At 43.9% G+C, this 11,999-nt stretch overlaps 1 protein-coding gene across 2 annotated transcripts; it reads left to right on the forward strand.

Moving 5' to 3' along the window:
* The first annotated feature begins 3,914 nt into the window (after window positions 1-3,914).
* Window positions 3,915-11,253, forward strand: LOC130120649 (uncharacterized protein C7orf57 homolog). 2 transcript variants are annotated; one of them, XM_056289309.1, is made up of 8 exons: window positions 3,915-4,008; window positions 4,149-4,198; window positions 4,532-4,687; window positions 4,877-4,976; window positions 5,304-5,418; window positions 6,302-6,381; window positions 10,287-10,383; window positions 10,841-11,253. In XM_056289309.1, exons 1-7 carry the CDS (start codon window positions 3,998-4,000, stop codon window positions 10,381-10,383), a joined length of 609 nt encoding a protein of 202 aa, XP_056145284.1. In that variant the 5' UTR covers window positions 3,915-3,997; the 3' UTR covers window positions 10,841-11,253. The 2 variants fall into 2 exon arrangements, with proteins under 2 accessions (XP_056145284.1, XP_056145285.1); XM_056289310.1 differs by having other exon boundaries at window positions 10,287-10,372.
* The last annotated feature ends 746 nt before the right edge of the window (window positions 11,254-11,999 follow it).

Here is an 11,999-nt window from a genome sequence, read left to right on the forward strand (position 1 = left end):
CGAGCCTGGGAGACGAGCCTGGGCGCTGCTCGCAGGAGACGAACTGCTGCCTGCGTTTCGATTCTTAACGCTCCCTCACGGAACCACCGAACTCACCTCGTAGGAATTCTGTAGGCGCTTCGCGGAGTCGGTGAATCGCTCAGACCCGAGCTACTCTGCCATGTCCCCACAACCCGCCGACAATACCGTGTCTGTTCTCGAGTCTGCACCACGGAGGCTGCGTACGGCCAGCATGCTGGATCTGCGGCGGCGGCGGCGGCGGGACAAACGCGGGTTCGACGCTCATAATCCGGACCGCGCGTAACGCCGCATTCTGCAACTTTGTCCGCCGAACTTTGTCTTCATAATTCACAAGCCGCAGATCCGACCGGCGCTCCGGCAGCGCTGCACCCCGACCGCGGAGCCTGGATTGGGGGCTGGACCGGAGCCTGGATTGGGGGCTGGACTGGAGGCTGGATTGGGGGCTGGACTGGAGGCTGGACTGGAGCCTGGATTGGGGGCTGGACTGGAGGAGGAAGTTACCTTTGCGGGATCGCTGTAATTAGCGGAGCGTCGCCGCAGACATTCTCCCGGAAAGCACGTGACCCCCCCCCCCGGGGGGACTCCCGGTTCCGCGTTCCCATTGGCGGCGCGCACGCGAAAGTAGAGCGTCAAGATTTTACGCGTTGTTGCCCTTCGTCGCCTCGATTCCCCGGACTTCTTCATCGCGACCCCCCCCCCCCGCAGTAGCGACGGGTGATCGATTCTCAGGTTAAAGTCGGGTAGTGATTCGGGGCGCCGTACAACGTTTCGGCTGGCTTCGTTTACTCACGTGGTTTGCGAGAGAATGTAGGCGGAGACTCGTCCCTGTAATTAGAGGGCCATTAGCACGGCGCGTGCTCCCAGCCCAGCCGCCAGGGGCCGCGAGGCTCCACGCTGCCACGTGTGGGTGCCCACCTATACTGTGAAGCCCGTAAATATTACCGGTGAATTCCACAAGGCTCACTTGGTAAATATGTTATGGGGCTTTCCTTGTTTAATAGTGTAACGTGCGTGGATAAGAAGACACGCTGGCCGCTAGTTGGCGAGTCGGACCCTGTAGTCGAGCGGTTAGCGATGCCTCCTGCGGGGCGGGCGACTCGGGTTCGCCTCCCGGCCGCGGCACCTCCCGTGGCTGCGTTGTCCCCCCCGAATTCGCTACAATATATCTCCTTTTGAACGATAGTCCTGCTATATGTTAAACATAGATCAAACAAATAAAATGTAGCTCTACGTTAGCCGCAGGAAGTTGAATCAGTTCATGTGAACGCAACGTTTAATGAGAGAAACATTTCATCCCTCATCCCTCACACTGGCCAACCCCCCCCCCCCCACCAACATCCGCCTGTCCACACTGGCCAACCCGCTAACATCCGCCTGTCCACACTGGCCAACCCCCCCCCCCGCCAACATCCGCCTGTCCACACTGGCCAAAGGCGGACATTAGCGGGGTTTCTGCGGGGTGTTCGGCCAGTGTGAAAGAGGCATGGTGACCTCTTCCGTCTCAACTGGCTGCCGGTATCCTCAGCCTTATGAACAATACAGCTGCATAACGACCGAAAACAACGACGGGTTTCATACGCAAACTGCCGTGACCATTAACCCGGAGTTAGAGAGGTACAGCCATGTGTACTGCTACTCACCGAGGGTCGCTGAATGGTTCTGTAACCGGTTACGTTGTTGCCCGGTGCGGGATTCGATACGGAGTGTACTGCGCCACAAGGTGACGTCACTAACCGCTCGGCTAAAGGGTCAGACCCGTTAGCTAGCTAGGGGCTAACGGGTCTTATTGGTAGTTTACAGTTGCAATCACAGCGTTATGAGATGGTGACAAATGTACTCTTACCCCCCCCCCACACACACACACACCCACCGCCCCTCGGTTCCGTGATGGTCGTTCCCTCTTCACATAGATGGCCCCTTTTGCCCTGTTTCCACTACACAGTACCGGCTCGGCTCGTGTCGTTTTCCATTAGCGTAACGGTAACCCCTCGGGGTAGCTGGTCATGTCGGCTCTCCATTTATTTCTTTTTTCAGTTTCAAGATGTACTTTTAAGATACCTCCGGTCCGACTGCTTCGGTATTTAAAAATGCCGGGCGATATCACATGCGCGCACTGATGACGTAAGATGACGCAGAGGGACGCGTTTCTCTGACCAATCAGAGCTTTGCACTGATTTTGGTACCAGCTCCAGTTTTTTTTTCGGAACCTCCACAAAGGCGGTACCAGGAAAGCGGTAATAGTTACCGAAATGCCGGCGCTTTCCAGGGATGGAAGAATCGAGTCGAGTCTAGCCGGTACCATGTAGTGGAAAAGGGACTAGCCGTTTAAACCGGCGGTCCTACCAGTCAAGAATGTGCCCATCCTCATCACTGCAGGAGTGGCGACTGGCCTGTAGGTGGCGCAGCCTGTGGAGTCCCGGTCTGACGTGTTAGCTCTCCTGTGCTGTGCCAGCGTCTGCCTGGTTTCCCCCATGTAAGAGTCACGGCGGGCCTCCTGGCGCTTAGCAGCTACACCATCGGGTCCGATCCCTGGGGTGGCCCAACCTCTGGCGCAGCGTGTTCAGGGGTCTGAAAGCAGCCAGCTGTTCCGACACTGCCGCCACATACGGAACCACCACTGGTTTACACCGAATAAGACAGCTGTCTTCCTCCCTTCCATCGGCTGGTGCTCTGTTTGGGGTCTTCCTGGCGTTGCCAAACGCCCAGTTAGGATGAGCACACCTAGCCAGGGCCTGTTTAATGTGGGGCTCCCCCCTTCCCTTCCCTGGCTGCTGTCAGCTTAACTGTTAATAACAGTGCCAGAACAAAGTTAGAAACTACTGATTTGCAAGGTGATAGTGTAACCTATGTCCCTGGACTTGCCTGTTAGTCATTTTAAGTTCCTGTTATAAAAGTCCAGAAAAATAGGTTACAATAGTTACAGTTCTTTTGCCAAAAGAGGGACCCCCCCGGGACCCCCCCTCCCCAATTCTTCAACGGGATTCAGCGGAGTGTGGGCCGATGTAACTCAGAACGCTTTGTTGTTGTTGACATTTTAGGGTAACACTTTAGTATGGGGAACATATTCTAAGTAAAAAAACTTAATTACTAGTGAATTAGTAATGATCAAGATGTCACTTTAGTATGGGGAACATATTCTAAGTAAAAAACTTAATTACTAGTGAATTAGTAATGATCAAGATGTCACTTTAGTATGGGGAATATATTCTAAGTAACAAAAACTTAATTACTAGTGAATTAGTAATGACCAAGATGTCACTTTAGTATGGGGAACATATTCTAAGTAACAAAAACTTAATTTAGAGTAATGTAACACTATGAACACTTGTAGTTTTGTGTTTTGTTATGTAAGAACAGAGCATATTCATTAAGTGTTAGTAAGGGAGAATAACTCTTCTTGTGGTACTACCACCTTATAAAGGCCATACTAAGCAAAGCATATTGAGATGGTACTACTAATAAGCAATACTTCTGAGGTTATAGAGGGAAAACTCATAGTTAATGGCTTACTGGTTGTATAATAAGGCCATGCAGAATACGGCATTAATAAGTGCTTAATAAAGACCACTTAAGAGCCAATATGTTGCTAATTTGCATGCTAATAAGCACCTAATTAATGGTGACTACGTTCCCCATACTAAAGTGTTACCGATTTTGGAATGAAGAACGTCTTTACGCACGCTCAATAAGCCACGCAAGAAAATCAAAGAAAGCTAAGTTAATTAGAAATAGAAAGTGAAGTTAATTAAGAACGTTTTTCCGTTTGAATTTTAGAATGTGGAATATGTTCTGTCGACATGTTGGAGTTTAAAGAGTTTTTAAGTAAGCGTTTAGAAAGCTCTTCTCTAGGAACTTTAAAATCCTAGTCTCAGATCTACCGGTTCCCTTTCTAGGCGGAACAGCGGAACAGCGTGTTTCCACGGCAACAGCCAGTCCGCCTAAACACCGCCAGCCCGCCTTACGCCCATCTTCCAAAATGAGCTCCGGGTAAGTCAGTCGGCTTCATGAACAGGGGGTTTTCAGCCTTAAACTGACACAAGCAAGCGAACTGAGCGAACCACATTAATTCTACAGCCCGCCGACGTTGGCGGCTTTGACTTACCGGCTTTGTTTTCCTTCTCCAATAGACGAGCGACAGCAGACATGATGAGTTCAGCTCGTCCGTCGACAAAATCTGGCAAGTACAACCACGGCCCCGCCGACGCGTTAGCTAACGCTAACGTTAGCTTATCCATACTTAGCTCTGATGGACACAGACACACACACACACACACACACACACAAAACCCAGAAATAGCTACCCTAAATACACAATTTAAAAAAAAAATCCAGTATATTAAAACCTGAGCCCAATGTTCCATCATTTGTGGCCTAATCACTAATGGGGACAATTTTTGGGATTGGTACAGCATTAATAATAATAATACCGTTCTTTCTTTCTTTCTTTCTTTCTTTCTTTCTTTCTTTCTTTCTTTCTTTCTTTCTTTCTTTCTTGTGTATGTTATCATAGGCCAAAAAACCGAGGGCCATACTCAGATATCCCAGATCTCTGGTTTTTGTTCCGGTTCCATCCATGACCCTGAAGAGAAAGCCTGTGGCCACAGGGTTGGAGTCCTGCAGACCGATTCCGACTGTGTGGAACTTGCAAAGCAAGCAGGGAACAAGGGTAATACATATATATATATATATATATATATATATATATATATATATATATATATATATATATATATATATGTGTGTGTATGTATATGTATATGGTTCCTTAGCTTCAGCTATCGCAACATTGCTGTACCACTTGTAGGTAGAAACCTTTTGTCTTTTGTTTGATGTTTTTATTTCCATTCTCCAATAGACCTTTTACGGCATGAGGAGGTCATTATTTCTAAACCCATTTCATATAAAACTCCAGAGTGGTTCGGCCCTGCGGCAGAGGACAGTAATGATAAGTTAAGGTGTAGTAACGTATATTATTTCCCAGAATACATGATGTAGTGCATATAACTTGCTGCATGACTGTTGATCACAGTATCTGGTTAGAAAGCTACTCTACTTTTACTACATGTATTAACACGGGTGATAGCAGTAGTAGTAGCTGTTTTGATAATAATAACAATTATAATAATAATAATCAGTGACTTTATAACAAAGACAGTGCATAAACCTACAAGTTCTACAACAGAGGGAACAGAAACAACTTGAAAAATTATAACAATGTGACTTTAATAAATTGGAGTCTACGTCTCATATCTGTGTGCTGTTGTTTTATCTTCCTCTACCAGTCTTGCAAAAAATAGAGAGAAGAAAAGCCCTAGCCATTTTCAACTGACAGATCCTCCCTTTGGGAATGACAGCAAGTCAGTTTGGGAGCGGGGGGAAAGCAGCAATAGAAAAGAGGTGAGCAAGAAAATACCAATGGAAATGTAACTTAGCCAAATGGGGTTTTACTGCGTTTCATTTTGTTGCTTTATTCTTTGTAATGACATCATGTTTTAGGGAAATTTGTTGGTTTATTCTAATTAGTACAACACTTTTATCTATACTATACACTTAATTTTAAAGATCCTATGTGTAATCCTACATGAATCCTGACCTCTTTTACTCAGTGGTGTGAATAACACCAGCACACCAGGGAAGACAAACAGATACGCAATTCATTTGCCAACACGTGCCATTTTCAGATGCCTTCAGTAGATATTGTTTGCTGCGATTACTGCATTGTTTTCTGAGGACTATGAATGTAAACTAAGTCTTTTGAGACATGTGGGTGAACAACAAATAAAAAAAAACTAATTCGGCCAAGCTCCTGTTATTCTGGATGCAGAAATCTGGGGAGTGGGGCAGCTGTGAGTTGCTCATGGCAGTCAACACTATTAGGCAATCCCTGTTAATATTTATCAGTCATATTATGCAACAGGAAAACTGAAATAGTACACATAGCACCTTAAAATGACCTGACACTTTGTGGTAGTTGAGTTAATTTCTTGTCAAGTTCTTATGTTAATTGATTCACTTTTCAAACCAGCTGCAACAGTGCAAGATGCATTCTGAAGTTCACCAGCTATATTCCGTTTTTAGTAACCAAAGGATTTTTCAAATTTATGTGAGAATCTTTAGACTATGGTTGGTTACTTGCCAGTCATTGAAGAAGTTATTGGAAGACACACATACCACCCATGGCCACCATTTTACCAGCATTTGACAGGTGTTCATTTTCCACTCTGAGCTTACTAATATTCACACAACAATATTCAGAGAATTTGTTTTTCTTTTTGTTTAGTGTGAGAACACTGCTCCTAACAGCCAGATGGAGGAGCTGTCATTATCCTCTACCACTCATGAGAACAGATTCAAGAAGACGTGAGTTCCTTTGGTCACAAGATGGCGGTGTTGTTCTTTATTATAAGTCGTGTTGGTGGACAAAATCTGAAAACAACTCTCACCCATCCATTATCCAAACTGCTGATCCTGCTCTCAGGGTCGCGGGGGTGCTGAGCCTATCCCAGCTCAAACCCATGAGTCATAATTTCAGAAGATAGACTCAGTTATATTGGCCCATATCAGATTACATAAGGACACATTGATTGTTTTAATTTTGGCAGATTTCAACAAGGACGAAGAGACCAAGTGGTTATGCAGTCACTATACAAATCTATCTATATGTTTACTGTGGTTGCAGCAAGGGCTTAACCCTATTATTGTTCTTTATGATGGTTTTTATTACCATGTAATACATGTACCATACACAGTACACACATAACCATGCTAATACATATATTATCATTATTATTATTTTTCATCTTCCAAAATGTTTGTGCAATTCCTGTGAGATGGTAAATGGTAGAGACATGAGATTTTGCCCATTGATTGGAAACTGTGCAAATGCTGCCCAAGAAATATGACCCCGATCGGCCTGATGGGGATGCTATAATTAAAGGTAAAAACTGTGAGCTTTGATAACTCCTACACTGTAAGTCCGATTTACACGAAACTTGGTACAAATATCTATGTATCCTCACTACAAATTTGCCTCAAGAACCACTGAAATCAGCCTCCCTAGATTTTCCGTCATCCTGAATTATCTGAAAAACACTTTTTCACAGCTCCTAAACCGTAGGTCCAACTGCTACAAAATTTTCTGTGGATCATTATTGGACCAAGCTTATCAAAAGTGGCATAATGCTTGTTGGTATCTTATTTAGTATTCAAGTTATTGACCAGTGAACTTCAAAAGGGCATGGCTCAGGTGTGTCCGGGTAGCGTAGCAGTCTATTCTGTTGCCTACCAACACGGGGTCACCGGTTCGAATCCCCGTGTTACCTCCGGCTTGGTCGGGCATTCCTACAGACACAATTGGCCATGTCTGCGGGTGGGAAGCCGGATGTGGGTATGTGTCCTGGTCGCTGCAGGGGGGAGGGGGAATAGCGTGATCCTCCCACACGCTACGTCCCCCTGTTGAAACTCCTCACTGTCAGGTGAAAAGCGGCTGGCGACTCCACTTGTATCGGAGGAGGCATGTGGTAGTCTGCAGGGGGTGCAGCAGCAACCGGGACAGCTTGGAAGAGTGGGGTAATTGGCCAAGTACAATTAGGGAGAAACGGGGGAAATTTTTCAACAAAAAAAAGGGGGGAGGGGTGCTCAGCACATAAATAGACCAAAGTCAACAACCATTGGGCCAATCATGACAAAACTTGCAGGACATGTCCACATAAGCAGCTGAAACAGAATACCCTGAACGTTTCCTTTAAATCTGCCATTAGGGGGTGGAACAAATGCGGCATGGCATAACAAAAATTGACTATACATCAGAACTTGTTTGTCCAATCATTATGAAACTTGCAGGATATGTTTCATAACAATGTTGAACCACGTGTGTAAAACTATTGTGAAAAGGCTTCAACATGGGGTGCCGCCAGTTCCAAACACATGCATGCGCCTGACAAATTTGGCCATAAATCAATGACAGTTTTACCAAACACCAGACTTGGTGGATATTTTTAATTAAGCTGTTGAAACTTTCAAATTCTAATGGTCTGTGTCAGCTTTAACCCCAGAATCCTCGCTTGCGGCTATATTTGTTCTTGTTTTCTCTTCTGTACAAATTCACCACGGTACTACTTGTACAGCTTTTAAACTGGACATGTGATTCCCACATTATAGTATTCATTCAGGCTCAGAATTGGTTGCCTCTTTTTTGCTTAGACTTTGCCCACATGGTGGTAGGTGATTTAGGGTGTAAACTGAAAGCTCATGCCCCTCATCCTGACCAAGACGACAAGCATGATTTTTGGTCCACAGGTCCCTCTCCTCACAAAATTGCCTCAAGAACCCACAAGCTCTGCCAACATACATTTTCTGCTATTTTGAATTTTGTGAAACACAGTATGCATCATCAATGATCTTAGATGCTATGATAATACTTTAGATGTTAGAATTTGATGCATTTACTGTACACAATGTGTGTTGTGACTAACGAGAAGATCTTAACACAAGTATGTACACAGATGTAGCAACATAGAGGGCTTCCAAACATGGGTGGATGTCCAGCGGTGTGTTTGTGTTGGCGCTTGGTCACTTCGGCTTCGGCTTCCAACACAGGTGGATGTCCAGCAGTGTGTTTGTGTTGGCGCTTGGTCACTCTGTGCAAATGTTCTTTTTACATTGGGGAAAATGCCAACGACCTATCAAAATCCCAACTGACCTGCTCGACACACTGGCACAGGAGCTTGATAGCCTGGTCGTAGGCGGTGTCTGTCTCTGCAGTGCAAAAGTGAAGCTAGAAATCTGGGTTTAATAGATGGCAATCTAAATTATATCCACATCAATCATCTAAATTATATCCATATCAATCATCTAAATTATTATCCATATCAATCATCTAAATTATATCCATATCAATCATCTCACAAGATCAGCCTTCTATCATTTTAAAAACGTTCAAAACTAAGGGCCTTTCTACCAAAATCAGACTGTGAGAAATTAATCTGTACATTTATAACAAGTAGATTGGACTACTGTAACGGTCTATTCACCGGCCTCCCAAACTCAGTTGTGCAGCAACTACAGTTAATTCAAAATACAGCTGCACGTGTCCTGCTGCATGTGTCCTGCTGCACGTGTTGTCACTGGAACTAAAAAGTATGAACACATTACGCCTCTTCTCAAATCTCTGCACTGGCTCCCCTTCAAAACCAGAATGGATTTTAAATGCTGGTGCTTGTATACAAATATACATTTATAATATAATATAAATATAAATTGTATACAAAGCTGTTAATGGCCTTGCACCACCACACTGTGTACAAGACCTGCTGTTTAGATCCAAACCAGCAAGAACCATCAGGTCCATGGCAGTGGTCTTGTAACCATCCCTCGTGCTAGCTCTACAGCAGGGGAAGCTGCCTTTTGTATTTACACCCCAAGTAGATGAACCACCCTGCCTGAGGACCTGAGAGAGGTCCCCATACTGGACAATTAAAAGCAGCATTAAAAAACCTTACTTTTCACAACAGCCTGTGGCTAAGTTCTTGGTATGTGTGTGTGTGTGTGTGTGTGTGTGTGTGTGTGTGTGTGTGTGTGTGTGTGTGTGTGTGTGTGTTTTGTGTATTTTGATATTTGTATATTCAGCTCTGATTCATCTATAACTGCACTAACACCTGATGATATGCATATTCATTTTCTACATTTGCACTTTTATGATTGTGTTGCGATTGTATAGTCACTTTATGTAAAAATTGTGTTGCCCTGTGTATGAAATGTGCTTGATAAGTAAAGTTTGACTGGACTTGAGGTTGGTGCATGCTGGGTGTGTGATGGTGATGGTGACGGGGTTGGGACAGATGAGCGGTATGATGGTATATGATGAGTTTCATGAGTCCATCACATTGTTTCCTCCCCGGCTGGCTCTTTAGTTGGAGATATGCTACTGCGATGAGTAGCAACAGCCTTGCTCACTTAACAGCTTTGTCAGGGTCCAAATTCAATGTTTGCTAAATTTTGTTTACTCGCTGTCCACGTTCCTTGTGACATCTACACTTGAAACAGTTCTGGAAAAATCCATAGCTTTCGTTATGGTTTCCGTGAATGATTACAACACAATGAATCTTAATGTTTCGGTGTTTTACCGCTGAGTGAGATAATGAAATAATGTCATTTGCGGGAGCCCCATCTGGCATCACATTCATTAAAAGCGCCCCAAATTCCTTGAATTTTTGTTCATTCCATTCCTTCCCTGTTTTGACTACTTTCCTCGGGTGTCCTCACAGGTGCTTTAACAAGAACCCTGCCCCTGTTGACATGTCTAAGCTGCTGAGTTTTGGCTATGCAGAGGGCGACAAGATGACATCCAGCGGTAATGAATAAGTAAATAGAATCTCTTTTCTGATGGTCATTTGAATTCTTATCTCCTAGGTCAAGACAATTTCCCAGCTCCATTGCCTTCACAGTGTGTAACCAGAGACTGTCTGTAGTACCAGGCATTACCATGCATCCAAGCTGCCAGATAATATATTGATTTATGGCACTTAATGATGTCAAGCTATATAACTGAAATGACGGCCGTTAAACTATATGCATGAAGAAGTTGTAATGCATCTGTTGTTGACAGTGGTTATGTGGCTCTCTCCAGTTCAGCTGAGGGAAAAACCTCAGACTTGTATTGTTAATGAAACTGTGCCAGGAATTGCGCAAGCAAATGGAAAATGGATCACTTATAAAGCATGCCTTTGCTCTGTGTGTGTGTGTGTGTGTGTGTGTGTGTGTGTGTGTGTGTGTGTGTGTGTGTGTGTGTGTGTGTGTGTGTGTGTGTGTATCTCACCAGATGATTAGAAGATTGGCAGTGGGCTCAGGGTGTGTAATTGCAAAGACCAACAACAGCAACCCCTCATCGGAGTACCCTCTTGTTAGACAAAAAAAAGCCACGCTGTGTTTACTGAATTCTCCCGCTTCATAATCTTTCCATTTTGTGTCTTGCTGTTTGCACTGTTACCATGTCTGCTGTATTTTATACCTTATAGCGAAGAGGGGAACTGGTTTCATTGAAGTTGACTCAAACCTATTACTTGCGGTGCTTGTTATCGGTACCCAGTTATCTACGTTTGTCTGGGAATTATATGAATTCAGAGCCTCTTCAAAAGTGAAACATTTGTTTTGTAGACTTTTCCTCCTTTTTTAAAACGTGTAAAACGTTTTTGAAGGAAAATCAAAGTTGTTTGATTAAAGTTTTAAAATCTTTTTTTTTCCACTTAATTTTGGCCATTAAATGTTGATCCGGGTATGACTTGCATAACTCTCAGAAGACATTGGAATATCAAAACAAATAGTAGAAAATGGGGTTTTAATGTTAGCGTGTCATGTGATACAGCTCATTGAAAATGTTTTGCTGCCTTTCAGTGCCAGCTACGGTACCTTTAATCTCTCTGCTTTAGGCCTGTTTTCACACGGATGATGCAGTGGTGTTGCTCGGGCTGTTAGTTTGTGAATAAAATAAAAGACACACGCGTTCGTGTAGTCAATGAGAGAAACTGTCCATCTCTACTTTCCTGCAATTTCTACAAGGAATTTCATAACAGCTGTCAAGCAGCAAAACTAACAAGACCTGATTTCATATTTGGTGTGTTATTATGAATCAGGTCTTGTTCGTTTTATTTTATTCTGATGGCAGCTTTAGTGGAAGCTCAATTGAAACACATTTTTCTAGGGAAGGAAGATGGGGAATTTTGGTATTACAAATTTAGGGTTCTTTCTTTATTTTAGCAAATATTTATGGGTTTAATAGATCTCCTTTGAACATGTTACTTCTTGAGAATGTATCCACCAAAATGTCTTCCTTAAAACAAAAATATGTCTATGCCTCAATAATTGTGGGTGGGGACTTTAATGAGGCACCCGATCTATATTTAGACAGATTCTCCCCAAGAGATAGTGTGAACAACCTTAATCCAGTAATTAGTAGTTTTGTCGGAAACCTTTCCTTGTTA

This window comes from Lampris incognitus, chromosome 11, assembly GCF_029633865.1.
Source record: "Lampris incognitus isolate fLamInc1 chromosome 11, fLamInc1.hap2, whole genome shotgun sequence".
NCBI classification, from domain to species: domain Eukaryota; kingdom Metazoa; phylum Chordata; class Actinopteri; order Lampriformes; family Lampridae; genus Lampris; species Lampris incognitus.

What these genes read in the sequence shown, in the direction of transcription:
- LOC130120649 (XM_056289309.1), top strand. An exon ending in TCGTCCGTCGACAAAATCTG is followed by an intron (nt 4,199 to 4,531) that starts GCAAGTACAACC and finishes ATGTTATCATAG; the next exon opens with GCCAAAAAACCGAGGGCCAT. An exon ending in GACAGTAATGATAAGTTAAG is followed by an intron (nt 4,977 to 5,303) that starts GTGTAGTAACGT and finishes TTCCTCTACCAG; the next exon opens with TCTTGCAAAAAATAGAGAGA.